We start from the raw sequence: 24017 nt of genomic DNA, 5'->3' as shown, positions 1-24017 counted from the left end.
CCATAAATGTCTCTTAAAATGTCCTTTGGGAGAAAAATGCCTAATTTTAGGAATGGTTTAGACGTTTATCTTTGTTCCTTCTCACCTAGGCATCCTTTTCTTCTTTTCCCCCTTTCCTGTCTTTCGTTCTATTATTTGTAAGAGCTTCTAAAATGTTCAGTAGTACCAGTGAACTCTATATTCTACTTCAATTTTAATTGCATTCATAGATAAAATCATGTAAGTCACAATGCTTAACAATATGTAACTACAAAACATAGCTAAGCAGCTATACAAAGAAAGCATATTGGAGCTGAATGGTTGTTTTTTGTTTACCTTTGTTTGCATTACCTTCATATAGTGTCAGAATGTTGACACCCTGGTGAACAGGTTCAGTGAGACTGATCACAACTGGGATCTCTGCTAAGGATGATTTTAGCATGAAGAAGAACCATGTGAGCCATACATATAACTTATGTATCTGGAAGTATCTGTGCATGTGTAATTCACACCAAAATAACCCTGTGAGGCTTCTAGCACTTTAAAAACGAGGAAGACGTTGAAAGTTGATTACAAAATGTGTTATGGAGAAGATGGTAATGATCTGTATAATATTCAGACAGACTATAGGAGAGAGGTTAAAAAGAAGGACGGATATGGTGAGGGCAGATGGAAGGTGGCAAAGATACTAAAGAAGATTTGTAGGTTGGATGATCAGATAAGAGAGCAATGACTATAACTGGGGATGGAAAATAAAAATAAGATGGATGTCTTAGCTTCAACGAGCCACTAAATACTCAGGCTTGACAATTCCCCAATTATTTGACCTACTTTCTCAAATGGATTGGATGGATTATATGGAAATAATCCCTATTCAGGATCAGTGCTGTTTTGTTAGTTTAATGGAACATAGTTTCTTTTAAATGAGATTTATTTATTACGCATATTAGCAAGGATAATGGCAGATATCTCATAACCTTTGTGGATAAGCAGATTTCCTGTTATCCTTTAATCTTGTGTTTTTGTACTACAATAATGGCAAAGGTGAAATGAATCTCAACTGAAGTCTGAGTTTGTGAGCCACACATGAACATAACTTGTCTGATGCTACGATTAAACATGACTGCTCCTGTTGGCTGCTGTTAGCCTGTAATGCCAGGCCTGCTTTATAATGACATTCCATTAAACTGAATCACTCCTGCTCACTGGCTCCCTCCTCATAGGAGGAATGTGGGTGGTGAGTTATCGAAGTTTCATGTATCTGGCATTTATACCATCTGGGTTAAAATGCCTGCCCTGGCTGCTTTTTCTGCTCATCTTCAGCTTTAAGATTCCTGTGTGCAGTATGTCTGGGTTCAACCTGAATTATTCACAACTGGATGTTCTTTTTTAAATAGGAAGTATGAAGGTCTCACATTCTCATTTTTAATATCCTTACAATATTTTTTCCACAAGTTCAGTGAAAAAAAAAAAGTATCAAAGTGTATCTCTGCATGTCTCTTCTTTCCACATCTTCTCAAATTCTTTATCATAGTTATAACAAATGTTTTGCATACAGAAACTGCTACCTCAAACATATCCTTAAGTTTAATGACTGGTTTTTATTTTGCAGTCACGACATGAACTAAAGAATGTGAGATCAGATGATCTTCAGGTGCTCTCACCTCAGCGCATTTGGGGCAGTCCCAGTTAGCTCTCAAAGAAAAAACTCACGAGAAGCAGCACTTGTCTGAGATGTGGTATTCATCCAGATGGGCATCTGTGAAACTACACAGTTAGTCTAGATCCTGTGTTGTGTTTAAGGCGCTTATTTTTTCTTTTTGTTTTTTTCTCGTTGACATTTCATATAGTTCCTCCCTTAATTTTAGTTTATGAGGCAGTGGAACTTGGATTTGACTTCAAGGTTTGTTGCCAGTGCAGCTGAGGTGTGAAATTAAAAATATGGATGTAATCAGGAAGATTTCATCTGAATATATCTCCGAATAATTTTTCTGGAGAACAAAAACAGAGTGAGCATGGGTTATCTAACTGAGCTAAGGAAAACATTTACAAGAGCTCCATTTGAAGGCTTGTGATAAGCTATGGAAGTGGCTCCGTGGAAATACTGCAGGTGCTTCCTTACAGTAATTAGAGATGTTAAACTTGAGCCCGCTTACTTGCATTTGCCACTGGACTCAAGCATTACTCTAGAGTATATTCTACAGAATGCCGATTTCTGAAACTGAAGAAATGTAATCTATGCATAGACTCCGTTGCAAACAGTCTCTGGTGCTTTCCATGTGTTTCTCCTCACCGCTCTACAATTCAATTCAATTCAATTTCTTTATTGTCCCACAAAGGGAAATTAGTTTAGCAGCAGGAGGATAAGAACAAACAGAACAATACTATAAAACAATAATAACAATAATAATGATAGAAAATTCAAGGACAATTATTTGCCATTAAAGAGACAAGACGCAGTAGGGATAAAAGAGACCTGGAGTCTTTTAGTCCTCCTCGGAGGTACTCTAAAACGGCGGCCGGAAGGCAACAACTCAAACTCACTGTGAAGTGGATGGTTCACACAATTAATAATAGAATGAGCCTTTCTAAGCACATTTCTATTGTAAATGGCCAAAAGTCCATCTTGCCAGCACCCTGAAATTTTGCTAGCAGTTTTTACCAGAAGTCCCAACCGATTCTTATTCTTCACCGTCAGGTTACCAAACCAGGCAGCGATACAAAAAGACATCACAGATTCGATAAAACTTCTATAAAACAAGGACAACATCTCAGATGAGACGTTAAAAGATCTCATTTTCCTTAAAAAGAACAGTCTTTGTTGAACTTTTTTAGTAGTGGCATCAGCATGAGATTCAAAACACAGTTTATGGTCAAGTACCACACCTAGATATTTATAGCTCTCAACGATCCCAATATCGGCAGTTTTAATGATAGTGGGTGATGAGCTATAAGAGGACTTCCTAAAATCAATAATCATGTCTTTAGTTTTTGACACGTTAAGTGAGAGGACTATGGTGAAAAACTACACAAACCGAAAACTCCAATTCCAAGAAGCTCATAAAATCTCATCTTGATGCAATCTTGTATGTCTCCTCATATGAATATGACTTACTGTTTGCATATTGGATAGACATAGATGCTGCCCTACATTCATGCATTTGAGGATTTATGATCTGTAAGCAATCAGTCTGAATTATGGAAATCAGACCTGAGTCAAAACTATTCTTCAACTAGACAACAGCTTTTAAACATATACTCCAACACACAAATGTGTTATTATAGAGACACAAATGTTTTTATTAAAGTATACTGCAGCTGGTTCTATAAACAGACTGACTAATACGAATTCTGGTGACAGCACCATGTAAATTCAGTTATTTATTTAAAAATAAAAAAAAATAAAAAAAATCACATTCAAGTTCCATCCTGTACGTATTACAGGAAGGTGACTTGTCCCCTTTTTTTCCGCTTCTTACAGTTTTAACTGTTTCCTTACTCAAGATACCACGTAAAACAAAACTTGATCAACACTTCAGTGAAATGCCAACAATGACCTGACTTCCTATGACAGAAGAAGTGGCCATGGAAGGAATCTCTGAAATGAGAAAATCAGAACAAGGTCACGGGAAGATGTTGGAAAGAGGTAATGAATGTGTGACCCTGGCCAGGCAATTCAGTCACATGAAGACTGGTAGAGTTGTGGCTGAAAGGGGGGAAATAACAGCACAGTTCTGGGCCGACTGCCATTTAAGACAATGGGCCTCCTCAGAAATGGCACTTCCTTGAATTGTGCACACTTTCCATATTGTAAATGAAAATACAAGCCCCTCAGTGGTGTTTTTTCCATCATGGCCAACCTACCACTGACTTCCCAGAGAGTAACAGGTGATTCATCAGAGAGAGCAACATCGGTCCTGTAGGAGTTAAAGTGAGCTGTATTTGGATTGCATACTGGTTCTCCTACAGCGGATAAATACTGTTCCTAAATGTTTGTGTACACTGATCACGCTCTGCATACTGTAGCATTTAGTGTACAGCACATGTGTAGTGTGGAACAGTGACAACACCTTTACAGTATCTTCATCAGGAGTAAATCTGCATCCACAGGTACTTGAAACCATGCTGGAAGTTACACGAGGCCAAGACAATAAATCTAAAAGATCCTTTTCACACAGAAAAAGCATCACTGTAGTTGGCAATTTATGGTAAGCAGCATTAATGATGCATTTAGTGAGTCACTGTGATGATTTAACATTTCAAAGATCAACCTGTAATTTTGAGAATGTGGCTGTACAAAGCTATTTTCACACATAAATTTCAGAAAATGTATTGTAATGCAGTTGGGATACAGCTTTAGAGCCACTCACAAACATAAAACTGAACACACTGATCAATGTCTCATCTGACTGACTACACAGGACATTTGCATGCACCTTTGACAAGTGCTGAGAAACAGGAGTGTGCAAAAGTCTTGAGCCACCCATGTCTACTTTATACTGTTGAGGTCCATGCTCACGGAGAGACCAACCCATGACTGAGATATGCTTTTACTGCATTTGCAGTGTGTTAGGGATCATTGTCACACTGAAAAATGAACCTATTGTCAATCAGAGGCTTTCCAGTGAATGGTGGTGCAAACTCTGACTGTTCTTTTCTGTGTTCATAATCCCATCAATTTTGACAAGATCCCCAATACCACTCGTTAAAATGCAGCACTAGACATTTACAAATAGCTGTAAGCACCATCTCCTGACCTCCTCCATACGTGTCATCAATGATTTGAACCAAAAGTTTAAAATTTGGATCGACCACTCTGAAGACCTGCTGCCACCGATTTTCATTCCAGGTCAGTCATATAGTCATACACTATCCTTTTCTCCCTGGTTCCCAGTTCAACAATATAAGCAGATGGTTAACAAGCTATATAGCTGATTTCCATCCCCAGACTTTAAAACTAGTATAAAAGGAAGCATTTGGTGAGTAAATCTAATAAACATAACCTTAAAGATACATTTATGTCTGCTACTGGTTAATGTAACGCTGAACAACACACCCTGCTCTGCACCAGTCCAACATCACGGTGAGCGTCACCCTAACCAGTTTAGCCTTCACTAAGCTGTACCAAACTTCCTAGTACATTTTCCTGCATTCTTTAAATAACGTATAATTATTATACATCACATAGTTTCGCAAGACCTCTCACAAAAACATAATTCAGTAACACATAGATCCAACATCTGACATAAAAGCTCTAAAAAATGGGCCATTGCATGTAGGCTTTAAAATTCCATTGTGTAAAATTCTACTTTGAGAGCAGCCCTTACCTTTGAACATTGTATCTCATCTTTAAAATTTAATTTTTTTTCCTCAATGTAGGCAAAACAGCAACAGTACATAATCTAGCATACACGTTGTGTGACAAGAAACAGTTTGTGTTTTTTTGATATTTGTTATCTGCCACTTAAAAATACTTTACTCCATTTATGCATGCTGTTCTTCTGTGCCGCTAGATGGCTAAAGTACTGCAACTTTCTATACTACGAATGCATCACAGTGATAACAAATGATGTTATTATATTCTCATTACTGAGCAAGCGTCTCCATGCCAACACTGGAAGAAACACCAGGCAGCAGCACATTAAAATGAACTAGTTTGACAGTACCCTGATTTAATTGCTGGTTAATTGAAGGTTTCACAATGTCATTCCAGATAGTTTCAGCTCACTTTAATCCCTGGTGCTGAGGTCCCTTCCATGACAAGATAAGTATAATGCAAAAACCTCTGGGTATTGCAGCCTGGATACTTTGGTTAAACTGCTTTTTTTCCTATAACAGTAGGAGGTGAACAAACAAAGCACCTCTGAGATTCAGTGTAAGGTATGAAGTCACTCCAAACGAGAGTTTCTGGAGATATTTTTATCTCCTAAAAGCTTAATGCCTCTGACAACCAGTCAAGCTGCAGTTCATTTGTGTAAACACTTTATTACTGTATCCTTTGAGACATTTGTGGGATTTTCATTTCTCATAAACTATTGTGATAGTTTCAAGTTGCCTCAACATTCCTTGTATCCAAGAAAGCATTGTATTAAATGTGACAAAACCTCCTTCAAGGTGCTCCTGAGATACTGTGATCAAGAGCATGGAACAGATGGATAATCTGAAAAGAGCCACATTAAAGTCTAAACTCCGTAACAACAAAGTGCTCTTCAATTGTTGTCATCCAATAGTTTTGTAATCCAAGGTCATCCAAATAGAAGAAACAGCAGAACAATCAAAGGTTAAAGCTGTAACTATATTTGTAGAGATCCTATTAAGACCTTGAAAGGCAGGAATTTAACCATTTTAGCATTTTGTTGTATGTGAGAGAAGTAATTTTAGAAAAACCTGTTTTTAATACCACAAATAAACTAACAAGGAGCTATTTGCAACACCTTGTTGCCTTGATATAAGTATGAAAATACTATGATATAACATTGCTGGCTGACAATAAAACAAGACAGTATATGCCATTTGTAGACAGAGATGGAAGAATTTACTTTTAATGTCTCGTTGAAAGCACAAATTTAATTCATCAAAACTTCAAATTTAGCTACAGACTGCAAGTTTGATATTACATTGATTATTTACTTTCAACCAGCCTCAAATCTGGCTAACACTGACAGTAACGTTGGTGCATGGAAAGGGAATGTCAGTAGTTTTTATATAAAGTAGTAAAAAGGTGGCAAAAAACAACAACAAAACAAACAAAAACCCAGCAATAGGTTAGTGGTCACAGGTTTAACAAGAAAGAAATCTCATCTGTAAATAATAACAGTGCACGAAAAGCAAACAAGAAATTTAAGGCTGGAAAAAAGTGGAAACCCCCTTTTTTTTAAAACTATCTGAGACTACAAGATATATCAGTGCTGCGATCTTTCTGGACTTACAATAAGTACCTGAATTCAAACGGTTTCACTGTTACAGTAGATCTCCATACTACAGAGATCAGGCACTATTTCTGTTAAAAGAACCATAACAGACTATTGTAGCTGTACCAGTGTTCTCTCTGTACGATTCCTGGTTTCGCAAGTGATCATGAAGAAGATGAAGGACTTGTCTTGGCCCTTTAAGCCATGATTTTCTTCTTGCACTCCACAGAGCAGAACAGGAAGTTCTTCACTGCCATGAAGCGCTGGCCAATCAGGCATTTGGAGCAGCCGGAGCACTTGAAGCACTGTGGCTCGGCATGCCAGTGATAATCACCATAGGAAACCCTCTGGGCCTCAGGCTCTACTGCATTCTGGCAAGATGAGCATTTCTGGCAAGAGGTAGGAAATAATGATGTCAAGTTTTTTTAAGTTAAGTTTCAGATATCTAGGTTTTCCACAATTCATTTTAAAATTATTATTCAAACTCTTCAAGTTTCTATATTATTTCTATGTAGTTTCTTCCCCTAACAGCTTTAGCCTCCACTGCAGTCAAACTATGTATGTATGTGGTTTAAACTATAAGGTGTCCTCATGGTGCCTAATTAATACCTGACACGTTGAAATATGTTTCGTTTAAAAACTTTTAAAAAATGCTTGGCAGCACAGTGTAATTACTATCTCAAACAAAAAAGAGATTCCTCAACTCTTACAAGCAAAGGCAAGTATTTGGTTATATGACAACATAAGCTTTGCTGTGGATTATGTTGGAAAAAACACAGTAAACACACACCGAGCGCTTCACATTCTTGGCTTAGGGTGGCCAGCATATATTCCCCTATCAATTTTTCACAAAGTTTGACTTGGGTGAGACGATTTTGCACGAAGCCCTAAGAATCCCTAAGTAATTTGCTTTGGTAACAAGTAAAATGCTATAATCATTGTTGGTGTGTTATAATGGCCTCCAAAAGAGAGTGATCAGAGTGAAATGTGACAATCTTCTATTTTAAACATCTGGTTTTAGATCAAACCATAACATTCCACTGTGGCGTCCAATATAAGATGTTGTTGTTCTTGTTAGAGCTCATTAGGGTGTTTAAGGCCAAAAATATGCACTCAAGAATCTGAATTTTGGTATGGCTACAGCTCCCTGCTAACAAATCCTTCAAGTTCAATTGCACTAATCAGCCAAAACAATATGACCTTCTACCTGGTGTGCTCATTTGTGTGCAACAAAACAGCTCACTGCGCTAAAACTTCAAAGGTACCCCAAGACATCAGCACCATAATTATTCTTATAGTATTGTATATAATGAGCTGTAGCCTCTGCATATCAGACTTGCTGACTAGTGGCCATATTCAAAATGTTGATTACGCAAACAGACTACCCACTTATGTTCTACTGTATCCCAGACCATCACATGCATCTCTGAGAGGTCATAATGTTATGGATCATTGGTGTATTTAAACCAATGAGCCAATTAAAGAAAGAAACCCAGAGCAACAAAGACTTACCACAGCATAGTTCGTCATGTAGCAGGGCTTGCAGACAGGCTTGTCATTCTCCATAACATACGTCTCTCCAGCCAGAATGCAGTCACATTCAAAACAGCAGAAATGCTTCAGATGCCAGTTCTGGCCCTCAGCCTGAGTGTACTCGTTACTGAAGATCAGCTGTAAACAGACATGCATCAGAATGTAGCATCAACGGTGCTAACAAACTCTCAGCTATGAATGGTCACACAGATGTGTATGAAATGCAATTTTTTTTAACCAAAATCAAAAGAGAAGCAAATGATCATATCCTCATCTCACCTCATCACAGCCTCCACATCGTGGCTTCTCGCTGTCTCCATAGTGCCGTCCACAGTACATCTTGCCTTTCTTCCAGAAGTAGATCATGTCCACCAGCAGTTCGTTACAGGTACAGCAGACGAAGCATGCTGGGTGCCACATCTTGTCATAACCGGCCCGCTCAGCATAGACAGCTGGCTCACCCTTACGCATGGGCTGCTGGCACTGATGGCATGACTTTAAGGGAAAGTACAGTACATTAGTACAGCTGTATAGTTCATTATGAAAATATATTCTATTGATATTTTATTATATAGGAGAAAAAAAATCAGAATAGTTTGTTACATCCTCTCCTAAATATTTGATTTGAACAAACTATCACTGCACAGTATTTCATAACAAGTTTCCATCAATGGTAACTTTGCTCTTTGAATGTTGTTGGGTTTGTTTTTATTTTACATGAATTGTAGTAAAATTGAAAGCAGGATGAAATAAAAATCCACAAAAAGAATTAACTGCACATGGTAATGATAAGAAAAACAGTACTGCATTAAATAAAAACCCAGCATCCTCAAATGGGATGGTTGGTCTATGGCTCCACCTAGTGTTAAGTTTGGAAATGACTGAAAACTGATAAATAAACCAAGTCATACAAAAGTTAAGATTTGAACTTAGTCAAATGTATTAACTTGAACTATGGCTATTTACATATTCTATTAAAAATCTATTTTTCATATATTACCAGCAATTCATCACATCTTTAAAGAAACATTTTGTGCATGATTTCTAAGCTTAAGACATCAAAGGGTTTCCAGATGAATGGGATGAGCAGAAAGGGAAGGAAATGTGAAATTATAGAAACATTATATTATAAAGGTGTGTATATAGGTGATTTGTATTGCAGGGTGGAGTGGGTCCAACTCTTATGAGATGTGAAGGTCACAAGTAGACGCTATGTAATTTCAAGGGTTTATATAAGTGTTGATCGGGCTTCCCGATGAGCCCTAGGGCAACTGTAAGAGGAGTGTGGCTGACCAAAGGAAAAATATATTATGAAACTAAGTTTGACTTACACACAGGAAATAAACTAGAAAACCACTAAATGAAACTACAACATGTGTAATTCCCCCGTTTGAGGGTATGCTAGAAGATAGGAAGGGAACAGGTATTCTGACCATGTTTTATTTTATTCATGATATTATAATAATATATATATTTTTTAAATAAAGTTCCTCTTAAAATTATTGTCTCCATCTATTAACTAGATGTCAAACATATCATTGTGTTCTTGGAACTTGTTCTATTGGTAAAGACTTTCATCTTGTATTATGCAAAACTGTGAGTGAGGATTTTTTTTTTTTTGCTTTGTATGTTTTCCTCCCATCTGTTATAGTGTGACATGTCATGTGTTTACCATATACATTTTTATTTAATTTAACTTTAGTGCAGATGGTCAGTGAACTGAGGGGGGGAAAAAACTTACAAAGTTCTGTTGTGGTAGTCCAGCTTGCTGACCTCCAGGGACACTCATGGCTCCAGCGGTGGCAGTAGTACCCATGGCTCCTCCAGCTGGTCCAACGCCAGGCCCTGAAAGTGGTCCACCACCAGCTCCAGCTCCACCAGCTGCAGGTCCAAAACCACGACCAGCTCCAACTCCACCAGCTGCAGGTCCAAAACCACCACCAGCTCCAGCTCCACCAGCTGCAGGTCCAAAACCACCACCAGCTCCAACTCCACCAGCTGCAGATCCAAAACCACCACCAGCTCCAGCTCCACCAGCTGCAGGTCCAAAACCACCACCAGCTCCAGCCCCAACACCAGGTCCTGCAGCTCCAGGCCCTGAACCAAATCCAACTCCAGCAACCCCAGCCTCTGGTTTATAGCCAGCACCTCCACCCCCACCAATACTCCCAGCAGCAGCACCACCTCTAGGTCCAAACTCAGCCCCTCCTGCACTAGGTGCCCCTCCAACCCCAACACTAGATCCACCCAGCCCTCCTGCCTGAACCAGAGCCATCTCTTCAGGCAGCATGACATCTCCAACCCCCAGGGCTTCATCCTTGTACTTGCGAACGTATTGCTGCATCAGCTTGACCTCAGCAGGGCTCAGCTCATGACACCTGGACGGGTCCTGGTCGTGTTCAGGTAGCTGTCGGGCCATCTGCTGCCGACGGTAAGCAGCTCCCTCTGTACCAACCACTGGGCGTTTCTCTGGTGGGAGCAACTCAATATAACGCACAGCCTACAGAGAGACAGACAATAAAAGAGTCACCTCAGAGGGAATGAAGAAAAATGCGAAGGACAACCAGAAGAAGATCAGAGAGACAGATTAGATATAGACTAACCAGAAAGAAAGTGAAGTTTTGTTTTTTAGTGAGAAGACAAGGAATACATGGGACAGATACAAAAACAGACTAAACAAAAGACGAGAAAGTTGAGTTAATGTCAAACATAAGATTAATGTGGTGGTGAGAGATGCTGGCATTAAAAATGACATCCTCTTTACTGTAATCACCAGTGCTTCAAAAGTCCCCGCCACACATTTAAGACAACTGAATAAAACAACATTTTGTAACATATTTCTGAAAGAAATTGCTACTGAGAAGAAACAGACCTTTTAAACAAAAAAAAGACCTAAACAAAAACAAACAAACAAAAAACTGTTGATTCAGTGACATCAAATGTGCAGACCTTCTGTTCTGCAGTAGCTAGCCAAGGGTTTTCTAATACCTTGAACTTTAGGAGGCATAAACAAACAAAAATGATTCGGCTAATCTCCCCTTCAAGGTCGTCTTTCTCTGTGCACCTGAACAATGCCAGGAAGTCTAATTCTAACCATCTACACTCCAGTGTGTTAAAATGGTAACATCTTGCCTTAAATTTCACTTTGGAGACAAGCACAAGGTTACAGGAAAGTGTCATAAAGGAAGAGGTTGACTTTTTTAGTTGACTACACCTACATCGATCTATGGTTCATGTGTTTTTGCCTATTACCAAATCTTAAATGATGCAATACCACCAATACTTCCTGATCAAGGCAGGAATATTATCTATTAATATGTTAATTTTTTTATACCAATGAATCCTTTACCATATGATAATGCTTAAATGCTTTTTGGGGGTTTTATGAGGGTGGGGAATGAAAAAACAAAAAACCCCAACTCAATTTAGACTTGAAAAGTTATTTTCTAACTAATATGAACTCTTACCAGGTACTTGTTAGCCACTGGTGGTGCCCACTCATAGGTGACAGTCTTCATTGGTACATCTTTAGGAACTGGCACTACGTTGGCTGATGTGGCACTGACAGTGACTGGCACTTTGCTAGCCCTGACTGGTGTGGCACTGGCTGGTACAGGCTGAACCCGAGCATGACCCTGAACCCCAATGCCTGTCGAACCTGCAGAGGCTCCAGCTGAGGGTACAGAACCAGCTGTGGCAGACGGGGACACAGAACCAGCTGTGGCAGACGGGGACACAGAACCAGCTGTGGCAGACGGGGACACAGAGCCGGCTCTGGCAGAAGGGGACACAGAGCCGGCTCTGGCAGAAGGGGGCACAACAGTAGAGGTCGCACTGGGTGGTACCGTGTAAGCAGTGGTAGGGCTAGGCAAAGTGATGGTCACCATGTTGCCCTGGTAGCTGGGGATCCCATCCGTCTTCAGCTTGGCGATGAGGCCGGTGTACTTAGTGTCCTCAAACAGCTTGCCTACCTTCTTGTTCTCCTCCGAGTTCATCGCCACATCATGCTCTGTGAGGCCACATTTGCAGTTTCGGCATATCTTTCTGCAAAGAAGAATTTAACAAAATGTTCAGGACTTTGACTTTTTAAACCTTGATACTAATAAATTACCATTGCTTTATTCAAACTAAACAAGCAATGTCTCAGTTTTTTTTTTTACTACATATTCTTCTTTATAGCTGGTATATTTGATAAATTTGAATAAATCCTCACTTCATTCACCTCCCTCTATTTTTAGAATATTAAATAAAAACTCCTACACCATTATACCAACACAATAAGTTCTGTGTTAAAACTGAACTACTGGCATTTTTATCATGCCTCAACACATCTTTTGATATAACTATGACATAATTTGTAACTAGAAGGCATGCTCCAGCCCAAACAGGCCTTCAGAATTTTAGTGGAATAGGCAATACGTTATAGCAATACTCATAGGTAACCAGATGAAAACTCTGTAACACTGAAATAGAAAAATATCTTCTCTTTTCTTTATGTTTTTTTAACTTCATTTTAAAACTGATGAAGAAAGAGCTTCTCAACTTTGGGATAAATAACATATTTTAAAGAAAATGAAAGGTATTTTCATCAGTGTTGCAACAAAAAAAAAAAAAAAGTGTCAGAGGATTGCTGTATTATTATACAGCAATCCTCTGACACACATAAAGTGAAATGACTTACAATAGAGTTTTGTTTTGTTTAGATTATGTTTACCTAGCTTGATTGTTTAAGACCCATTAACTTTATAATTACAAAAAAACTCTATAACTATAATAAATGATTATGACAGGCTCTACAATCAAAACTAACTTGTAGCTTTAGAGGGCAGGTGACAACCTTTAATTATAGCGTCTTCATAGAATTATGATAAAAACTTTGCCTGAAAATTCAGCCCCGGCCGCATTAGACTAAATTCTATTCTCAAGAACAGCATGTTCCCATTAGGCCGATGGCTCCTGCTGCTATAGGAATCCTTTTAATTAAGCAAGCTGGGAAGTTGACAGACTGGGTCAATGAGTGAAATGTTGTTGTCATGCAGAATAAGCATGCTTTTTTAAATGACGGCTCTGATTCATAATGGTATTCAACATTACTGAGTTGAGTTTTAAAATATATAGTGATATATTTCTACATAAGATACAGGAGGAAAGTAAATATTTTATATAAATATAGCTTAATATTGCATCAAAATTTTTGTAAAGAGTCTGCATTTCTCCTCTTACTACAATTACCATCTCATGCAGCTCCATCTCTATTTACTGCCCTCCTGCACCGCAAGCTCAACAATAAACTAAGCTTCAAAGTTAAGCTCTGAGTAAATATTATAATTACCAGTATTTCAACAGCTAACAAACAGTATGTCATTTCTACTATATAAGTCAAACAAAGAAAGAAACTGCTCATTTCCAAAGCCACCCATCTCATTTGACTAAAACAGTAGATTCTACATTACAAAGAATAGTTTCTGGAGTTTTTGGTGTGCCGATGTGTTTTAACATGTTAGTTTGGATCTGAGAGAGTTTAATAAATGCCAAAGTAAACCAACAACAAAAATAATCAGCAAGTTCTTTGTTGTTATGAGGTAAAAGTGTTTTATCAAAGAACTTTGGCAGCTTTTACAGGAGCAATGCTGCTTTCATTGTTTTCCAACAGCACATAAAGCACTGAAAATGTTGCAAACATGGGATACAGCTAAAGCAGTAATTATTTCTTGTAGATGACTAAAATGCTGACCATGACCACACCAGCGCTTATCTTCAGCGCAGGCTCTTACTCCTGTCTGTTAGCAGGCATGTCACCTACCATCCACTATAAATAATACGCTGCCTGCAGTTCTCAAGGGTGAACAACTCCATTTCAAAGGAAATATATTATCCTTCAATGCAAGAAAAGCATTTCAGAAGTCAAACACTAATTATCAGAATTATTATTATCAGAAAGAATAATTATCAGAAAGAGACATACAAGAGATATACTCCTGCCAAGTTTACTGAAAATGGCAGCCTACTGCCTAAGACATCTTACCCATTGCATGAAAATAAGGAGGTATATTTTGTTTATTATCATTCAGCCCAAAAAGCACTAAAATATGGTGTTTGTTGACTGAACCTTACTAAACACTATTTTTTGTTTGTTTATTTTTGTTAAACTAAAGTCGTACTGAAGCGTTCACAGCTTTGCTCAAGACAACAGCGACTCACTCTTTAATCAGCAATTTGGACACAGGAAGCAAAGAAAAGGAAACTTGTGAAACTGTGATGATGTGCAGAGGAACTGTTCAAACCTCCAGAAATGCAGCTCAAAGCCCTCACACTTGTCCTTGCATTTCAAACAGGCAGCTCCAGCACCAAACTCATGGCCAAGCGTCACCTGTAAATAAAGCACACAAAGGAAATGACACATACTGTCAGTGTTTTGTTTTCTATTGAGCAGAATACGGTATTTAAATGAGGGAAAAAGTTTATGATGATACTTGTGGGAGAAGAATCAGAATAAGCTTCACTGGCCAAGTATATGTACACATACATTTATTATTTAAATAACAGGACAGACAAACAGACAATAGCAACATGACAGAGACAATAACATGTTTAACATATTTATATTTGCATTGTTGCAAAGAGATCAGAGTGCAACGATGTTGGAACAACTTGTGAAAGAATAAGAAACAAATAAGTGTCTACTTATATGGGAATGTGACAGCATATTATATGAATAAATAAAGTACATAGATATTTACAACAAATGGGTTGTTTTGGTGTACAGTGCTTTGTAATGCCTATCAGAGGGGAGGAGTTGGAACCTGTTGTGTCCAGGGTATGATGTTTGTCTGATTCTGAATTTGTCTTGAAATCCTGAATGGAGAGAAAATCTGCGCCAATCTTTTTTTTTTTTTTTTCTGCAGTCCCAACTGTCCGTTTGATGATTGATGTGCAAAGAACAGACTTAAGTATTGCAGAGTACATTTTGATCAACAGTGCCTGAGGCAGATTGAACTTCCTGAACTAACACAGGAAAGACATCCTCTGTTGGGCCTTTTGATCATTTTGTCTATGTTGGACGCCCACTTCAGGTCTTGGAAGATTGTAGATCCCACTGCAGAGAGATTCCTACTGAAGACAGAGCAGGAGCAGCTTAAATGAGATTTACGTTTTGCTACTTTGTAGTACCACCATAAATCATGTTGGAACAACTTAAATTGGGCTTTTTAAAATCTCCCAGGGGAATTAAGTCTCACTCTGGAAATTGCTGCAAGTTTCACTTTTAAACAGCAGTCACTGTCTGTCTGCATTCCTCAGCAGAGAATGTCTTTTTGGGTCAAAAACATCTCTTGACAGCAGGGTGCCTGATGGGATCCCACCAGCCACTTAGTGTTATTGAATAGTTGCCTATATATGGTCGCAAACCATCCTAATGGCTTAATGTGTACATGAGTGAGAAATGCAGACAGACAGTGGCTCCTGTTTAAAAGTGAAGCTTTGATGCCAGACTTTTAACATTCACCACAATTTCCAGAATGAGACGTTTGTCCTCTGGGAGATGTTAAGAAGCCCAATTATAAGTTGTTCCAGCATGGTCCTAGAAAGTACTAAACACATCAGTAAATCTTAGTTAAACTGTAAGATGTACTCGCCTCCTGTGTCTTTTGCAATGAGCAGCTTAAACAGAACTTAAGGAGCAGCCTGGAGTAGCCTGTCACAGGGAACTAGGGAAGATGAGAGTTTCTGTGTAATTAAGCATGATTCTTTTGGGGTAGGACTGTGTATGATTTTACTTGCATTTTAATACTGATGCAGAAATATTTGTGGAAGGCAGTGTTGTCTAAATAAAAAGTTTAACCTGAATTATGAAAAAGTAAACAAGATTACAAAAGGTGTGCAGGCATCCATTGCTAACTTCCAGTCCTTGATTCTCAGGGGGTTTCAGATGGTACTACAAAGATGTTCAGGCTCTTGCAGAAAGTACTTGAACTTTGAGACAAAAGAACAAATTATTTAAAATGTCATTTTACACTACCAACTAAAACATCATTTTCAACTTTGCAAATGCAAACGTTTATCGGTATGCTTTAAGGGCGGACAGGATAAGTGGTTGAAGCCTAAATATTTATCTCAAGCATAGGGAGGACGACTGTTTTTGGCAGAGCTCATTCAGCATGTATACATGCTTCCCTGGAAGGCAGCTGCACCATCTGGATTCACACTTCAAGTTAATCAATGACTTTGTTTCATGACTAAGCCTGTGGGGTGATTAATTTTGATGACAACACTTTTGCTACAAGCCAGCTTAGACACAAAGTCTATGATTCAGGTCCAGTGAGTCATAGTTCATGAGTCACTTTACTGGAGAAGGGCAGAGCTGCAGGCCAGTGGCAAGGAAGTAGTCGCTTTAGCTGGAGCTGACCAGCTACTTTCAGACGCTGGACACAGTTTCTGTAACATCATGAAGATGATGTAAGATATGTAAAACACATATTTTTAAAAAGAATGTTCAATTACTTACATGTATACATCTTGTTTCTAATGCTTTAAATAACAGACGGTGTCAAAGAAGTTTCAGTCAAACCACCCTTAAATTTATGAACAACTTTTTCTATTTTTAAGGCAAACTTTCCTCTGTAAAGGTGGAATACGGTCATAAAAAATATTACTATTTTTCAGTTCGCTTACTGCTGTTTTAGACAAAGATTTAATTGGTTTCATGATTCACTGGCTTGAACTGAAATTCAGTTCATAACACTGTAATCACTGCAGGATTTAAACAAACAGAGAAATCCTTTGGTGTGGTTCTATTTCTACCACAAAGTCATATGAAAGCTTTAATGATGGTTTAGGTGTTTAGGTAAGAAATAAACCTAGCCAGACCTCCACAGACTTCTAAGAGTCAGCAGAATGGCAATGCTGTACGCCGCGACCCTATAGTCACAGCCTATTACGTCAGACGTTCTGTTAAGTAGAATGCAGCACCTTAATTGAGTATAATATCACCTAAACACAATGATAATGTTTCCTGAACAAGCGCAACACAGATCACAGCAGCATCTCTGTGAACTTGCAGCCTCCTGCAGACAGAAATCCTGCAGCGGTGGCAGGCTGATCTCCCCCAGGGATTACAGGCAGATGTCAGACTGTCTGTCTGGGTTATCCAGCTGCTCAGACCTATTTAAGGAGAGGATTCCCTCATCTTCACTGAAACAGTTTGTCCCTGTAAAATTCTCACTCTTAGTCAATTTTTCAGAGTGAAGCTGAAAGCTCTGAAATTTAATGCAGGAAAAATGTAAACCATATTTTTACAAGTGGCTGAAGACATTAAATTGCAGCTTAATAACTCATACAAAACAAACCACCAGTCTGTGTAACCACCTTCACTGCTACCAAATCTCTGCAGGTCTGTGCAAAGACCCCCCAAAGCTCAAGTTAACTTAGTAGCATAAATTAACAGTACAGTACCAATGTTTTTGCACCATGCCACCAAAACACAATCCTTGTTTGTGTATAAACTTGTCAATAACCATAAATAACAACAACAATAATAATAATAATCCATATAGTTTGATTCTGATAACTACAAAAGCTTTAACAGATGTTAAAATGCATTTTTCTTTTCCTAAACTACTTAAGAGGTTATAATAGCTTCTATGGAAAATGCTGACTGGTTGATATTCATGTGTATTCACTACATAAACCTGGATTCCTCGAACAGAATTATTTATACAGATTATCTATGGACCATAAGTAAACTAAGGAGAAGGGGTGCATAAGAGGAATCTAGTGAATGCCAACAACGAGTATCTACAGTGATCCATGATGATGAATGAATGACTATTCACTAGACAAAGCGTGTACTGTAAAAAGGTTTCCTGCCTGTCCTGACTCTTAACTTTTGTCTTCTCCCTTGGATGGCCAAACTCTATTTAAAAAACATTAGATTTTGATGCATCTGGCTTACAGTCTTAAGTGCATTATGAGTGACATGAGCCTTAATATTCTTGAAACCCTGCTGACAGTTCAACACTCAATTCGGCAGCTGTAACGCCAACATTTACTTATGGACAAATTAACTATCACAGCTGGTTTGCATTTTACTGTCATAGTGATTTGTTCCACTTAATAGAGAGCCGAGGACGCTGAGCACCGCGGATTAATACAGTATCAAAACCCTGAACAAGGAGGACGACTTTGTACGTAAAATGGGTCCGTTAATGGGTCAAGCTGTTCCGCTATTAAGTTACAGAGGTTGGGGGTTTGGTTGATACGCAGAGTGAGACTTTGTCACATTTCAAACGCAGTTTCTTACATCGGAACTTATTCTGAAAGGGAAGTAACTAAAAAGGGCGCGACCTATGTTTTCCAAGTTTGTAAACCGATCGACGTGAGTTTGTTCCAGCAATATCAACTACCCAATGATGTGAAATAAGCGTATTTAAGCGAACTAAGTAGATTTTTAATTGAAAAAAAAAACATAAATAAAGACCATTAATATCTCGAAATTAAAACCGAAACTTAAACTGTAAAATAACCTGCAGTACTGTAACTTTTCTGCCACCTGTCCCTTCCTCTGCACACCTTAAGGGCGTTCCCCGAACTGTGCGAGATATCTACGAAGAACACGGGGGCAAAGCTTACCTTCTTTAGCTCCCTCTCTATTTCCATTTTTGTGTTCAACGTTTTCTTATTCCAGACGTGCTTCTCGTAAAAAAAAACAACAACTGTCGAATCCAAACACAGACAACAGGGAGAATGTGCCGGAAAAATGTAAAACAAATCCTGCTGCCCTCACTGATTTCCCTTTGGGGGTCCTGCTTCTACTCCGCACAGGTGATAACTTCGCCGGAATCAAGTCGATAGTTTCCGTTTGGGCATTTCAAAATAAAACGTACGTTGCCCACTAATGAGTCGGGTCTTATTTGTGTCAGTATGATGAAGTATTTAAATACTTGTGCATGTATTTTCAAAATCTATGTGATAAATTACAAATTGACTTTTTGTTTTAAACTCTAGGGGAGCCTCTAGGATTTTTTCATAGGGGTGGCCACTAAAATTACTGCAGTGGCACACGCCAGAGTGAAGGGGGCGATGAAATCACGAGGGACATACAAAATGACACAATATGAATGATAAAAATTGTATATGCAGGAATTAATAAGAAGCGAATGTTTCAGCTCATTGTAGAGTGTCTTCCTCTCTCTTGCGCTCATGTTTATTAAAATTATTACCTAATTTTGGGGCGTGGCCAGTGCTGGTCTGAAATAAGCAATGTCGTCCATTCACTAGTTTTCCATGTGAAAATATTAAGATGTGATCTGAAATTTTAAAATTAGCCTGGGGATCTGTGTTTTTAGACAAACAAATCAAACTGTCACTGCGCTCAACTGCTGAAGTGACAGTTCCATCTTAATGAATTAATGACACGTTCAGATAATTATTTAACAATGTATATATTAATTTCATTCTGGCACTCCTGGCACTCCAAAGCAACAAAGACGTAAAACCAAAAAAAGTGGTCTCAGAAAGGACTTTAAAAGGAAAACACAACAAAAATATTTACTTTTAAAGATTGATGAGGCTGCTTCATTACAGAACCCAAGATAGTGAAAATGAGGTATTGGACAAATAATAATTGGTTCTGTTGACTATATATTTATTTTGGCATGAAATAGTAAACATGGGCACAGTAATCACATTAATTAACCAAAACAGTATTTATTGTAAACACCTGTAAACACTTGGGTATGCTTATTATTGGTCAAAATTAGTATGTCTATCAATTTATAATCCTCAAAGACATATAAAAGATACACTGTGATGGAAAGACCTGCTTTAACTATCTTACTTGGAGCCTGGTGTTAACTAGTCACGACACTGCAGTTATTTAATCTTTTCCAACAATTTGGGCTCATCTGGCGCTTTTACTGTGAAAAAAACACTTTCATTACTTCCGGACTTGCCTCATTTCTTCTTTCTTTCCTTTCTAGCTTGACTTTACTTTCACTCGGGAGGTCCCGTACACTTTTCATTGATGTTTGAACAGGGCGGGACTTCCGTTTTGACAGATTTTCCGTCTTAACCAATAAGAGTACAAAAAAGAGGCACTGGAGGACAGGGTAGCCAACCAGGAAACAACAGGGCGTGTCTTTACCTAACAAAGGATGTGAGTGTATTTGACACATTCAACCTGCTGCAGTTACGGTTTTTCCTCCGACCCTCATCTTTATGTGTAAATACATTCTAAATTATTAAATTATCTAATTATACACTGATAACGGTGTGGTAATTTGTTTGTGACAAGACAAGAAATTTAATTTTTAATCACATATAGCAACTGAAATAATCTTAGGACTCGTTGTCCGCAGACTTACAGCTGGTCCGTGTTTTGAACTAATGTTTGTGGTTTGAACCGAAACAGCTGCAGTTTTGACTCAGTGACAGGAAACAATAGTCGTTATCAACTTCCTGTGTGTTGGTTTAGTGGAAGCAGCACTGTCACACCCGGCCACTTGATCTGTCGTGTTAACTGTTAAAGAACCGTGTTTTGATGCAGTTTTTTCGCCGATGCTCTCATTCCCTGTGATGTCTGATCTATGTTTTCTGGTATGCCTGTAAACTCTCAGGCAACTGTTTCATTCAATCGCTGCATCCAAACCCTAATAAAATCGCATCATGTCCGAAGACATGCTGTTAAATGTGACTCCAAGATGGAAAGTGGGTCACTTAAAAGTGACCCTGAACCAGAATACACCAACTATAATACTTTTTAAAAATCACACACATAAAATGAGAGAGTAACTAAAGTTAAAAAGTTCAAATGAGTGTGCCCCACCTTTCACCCTACAGATAACTGTATGGATGCATGGAAGGACTTACCCTCCCATGCTGATTTTCAGCTCCCCCCACCCAAACACGCAAGAATATCAGGAAGCTGTACACTCTCAAAGTGCTGCATCACTGTGACCTCAACAGATTTTACACTCTTTTGTATAGTTCACATTTCATGCACTTATTATCTCTCTAAACTTTGGTAGGGGCTAAGTTCAGTTCAAGGAAACTTTAACAGACACATGGATCAAAGATACTGCCTGCTTTGTTTTTGTAAGTCTGTGTGAATTCTGCAGATGCTTTTTACTGTTTATTTTTCCTCTGCACTGAGCTTATCAGCTTGGTTGCATAGGAAAAACTTGTAGATAGCAGACAGAAGACAGCCAATGGAGGGAGGTGGCATTAGTGAGTAACGTTACTTTGCTACCTTGTAAATTTCCTTTCAATTCTTAAATTCCCAAGTATGTCATAGATATCTTTTAAATCAGGCATTAAGAAGGAATCCAAGATGCTAGAATGCTGGAATTTTAAAGGCATTTCAAATTGTCAAATGTCTTAGCTGTTCAATACTTACTCCTCAATAGGTCAACATTCCCAAGAACTACATCCACTAAAGGTGACTGTGTAAGGGAAGAAAACAAGACAAAAGCTGGGTATTGATGCCCAGCATATTAAAAAAAATGATTTTGATGCCTCCTGTCTTCACAGGGAAAATTCAACTAACATTTGGTAGGTGTCTTTTTCTTAATGCCTCACACCTGCTAAAACGCCAGATGTAAAGTTTTTGTACCATTACAAAACAAGTTATCTCATGTCTGGAAATATTTTTATTGACATGCAGGGTTCACAGTACATGTGTCCAGGCAGCTGGTTTGAATTTAGCTCATTGATGCAGTTCATCTGTGGAGCTGCTCCACCAGTAAGAGAGAGGAAGCTCAGAACACTGCTTTGTGTTGAACAATGAGATTCCTTCCTGAGCTGTAAACAGCATTTAAGCCAGCCATTCAATACCAGCTAATAGTGGATTATGATTTATTAATGTTTCATTGTTTTTTCATCCAAATAATCTGTCTATTTCACATAAAGTACCGTTTTTGTTTTTCAAACAATAAAATGGGGAAAAGCAATGAGGATGCAGTGACTAAATATGGTTGTATAAATATATTATTCAACAATAAAGTCATAAATAAAAAAAAAATTCATAGCAAAATTAAAGCCGTGTATTCTGATGATGATGTCTTAGTGTTTGATTAAATAAATTTTTGCCAGTTTATATCATAAACACCCACAGGTTAAATAAATCTGTGGAAACAGCTATCCTCGCTCCATCAAAAGTTAGCAAAATCTGCTGAGCATCACCTCTATTTGCATATAAACAACAACAACACATACGCTAGAATGCTGTTTCAGTTCAGCATTCAATACAATACACCCCTCACAACTCATCAGGGAACTGACAGACCTGGGCATCAGTTCCCTCATCTGCAAATGGTTACTGGACTTCCTGACCAACCGCCCCCAACATGTCCAGCTGGACAACCACTGCTCATCTCCAATCACAATGAACACCGGTGTACCGCAAGGCTGTGTGATGAGCCCTTTCCTCTACTCCCTCTTCACCCACGACTGCAGACATGCTGATGGTTCCAACACCATCATTAAGTTTGCAGATGACACCACGGTGATTGGCCTCATCAGTGACAACACAACACAATGATAACATGGACTGAACCACCACTCACAACCACTTGCACTTTATATAGCCTCTGTAGAAATTATCCACATATCTCACTTATCTTAACTGCACTACTGTATAGCTCTGTGTAAATAATCATTCTGTACATACGATAATTTTTAATCCTACAACTGTTTATAACTTGCATAGTCCCCATTTCTGTATAACTGTATATCTCAGATTTCTGTATAGTTTTTTTTATTTCAGATTTATATCCTGTTCATAGCCTGTACATAGCTTGTACTCACTACAGCCTGTACATACTTATAGTTATAGAACATTCACAACATACTTCATACCGTGTACATTATAACATACCATAATAGACCCATTCCTGTAATATACTTACATATCTATATTATTGCTAATATATATTGTAATATATCTATATCACTAAAGCACTTCTGGATGGATGCAAACTGCATTTCGTTGCCCTGTACCTGTGCATGTGCAATGACAATAAAGTTGAATTCTATTCTATTCTAAAACCAGAGCATAAATAGGCCATGCAGGAAACTGAATAGGAAGTTAAAAAAGCACATTGACCGTATGCAGTGTGTGCACATAGTTCCCAGTTATTGCATGACAACATTACAGCAACTATGGGAGGAGCTAAGCTGGCTAGCTTCACTGCTTCTCATGAGAAAGCAAGTTATCTTATTTCCCAAATATCTTGTTAAAATCTCTTAAAGAAAAGTGTGACAGGTTTTATTTTTATTTTTTATTTTTTTATCTTTAAGCAACTAATACATCGACTAAGCCATCAAACAAAATTCTTGAGGATTTGCTATTTGCTTTTCTTATCATGCTCTTTGCTTTTTAAGCTGTAGAGGCTGGTGAGAAACAGTATTCCATTTCAGGTAGGGTGTCACCATACGAAATTACAATAAACTTCTTGAGTTCTTGACTTATACAATTGTATATATATATATATATATATATATATATATATATATATATATATATATATATGTGTGTGTGTGTGTGTGTGTGTATGTGTGTGTGTGTGTGTGTGTGTGTGTGTGTGTGTGTGTGTGTGTATT

The 24017-nt window shown here is 38.2% G+C and overlaps 1 protein-coding gene across 1 annotated transcript; it reads right to left on the bottom strand.

Moving 5' to 3' along the window:
* Positions 1-6491: 6491 nt before the first annotated feature.
* Positions 6492-19257, bottom strand: tes (testis derived transcript (3 LIM domains)). Its single transcript, XM_024803367.2, has 7 exons — positions 19050-19257; positions 14708-14793; positions 11891-12467; positions 10165-10923; positions 8703-8918; positions 8403-8561; positions 6492-7279 (listed from the first exon to the last, which is right to left on the bottom strand). The coding sequence occupies exons 1-7, from the start codon at positions 19074-19076 to the stop codon at positions 7088-7090; spliced, it is 2016 nt and encodes a 671-aa protein (XP_024659135.2). The 5' UTR covers positions 19077-19257; the 3' UTR covers positions 6492-7087.
* Positions 19258-24017: the final 4760 nt, after the last annotated feature.

Source organism: Maylandia zebra, linkage group LG7, assembly GCF_041146795.1.
Source record: "Maylandia zebra isolate NMK-2024a linkage group LG7, Mzebra_GT3a, whole genome shotgun sequence".
NCBI lineage: Eukaryota > Metazoa > Chordata > Actinopteri > Cichliformes > Cichlidae > Maylandia > Maylandia zebra.
Note: the sequence above shows the minus strand (reverse complement) of the source record. Positions and strands in the feature narration are given on the sequence as shown.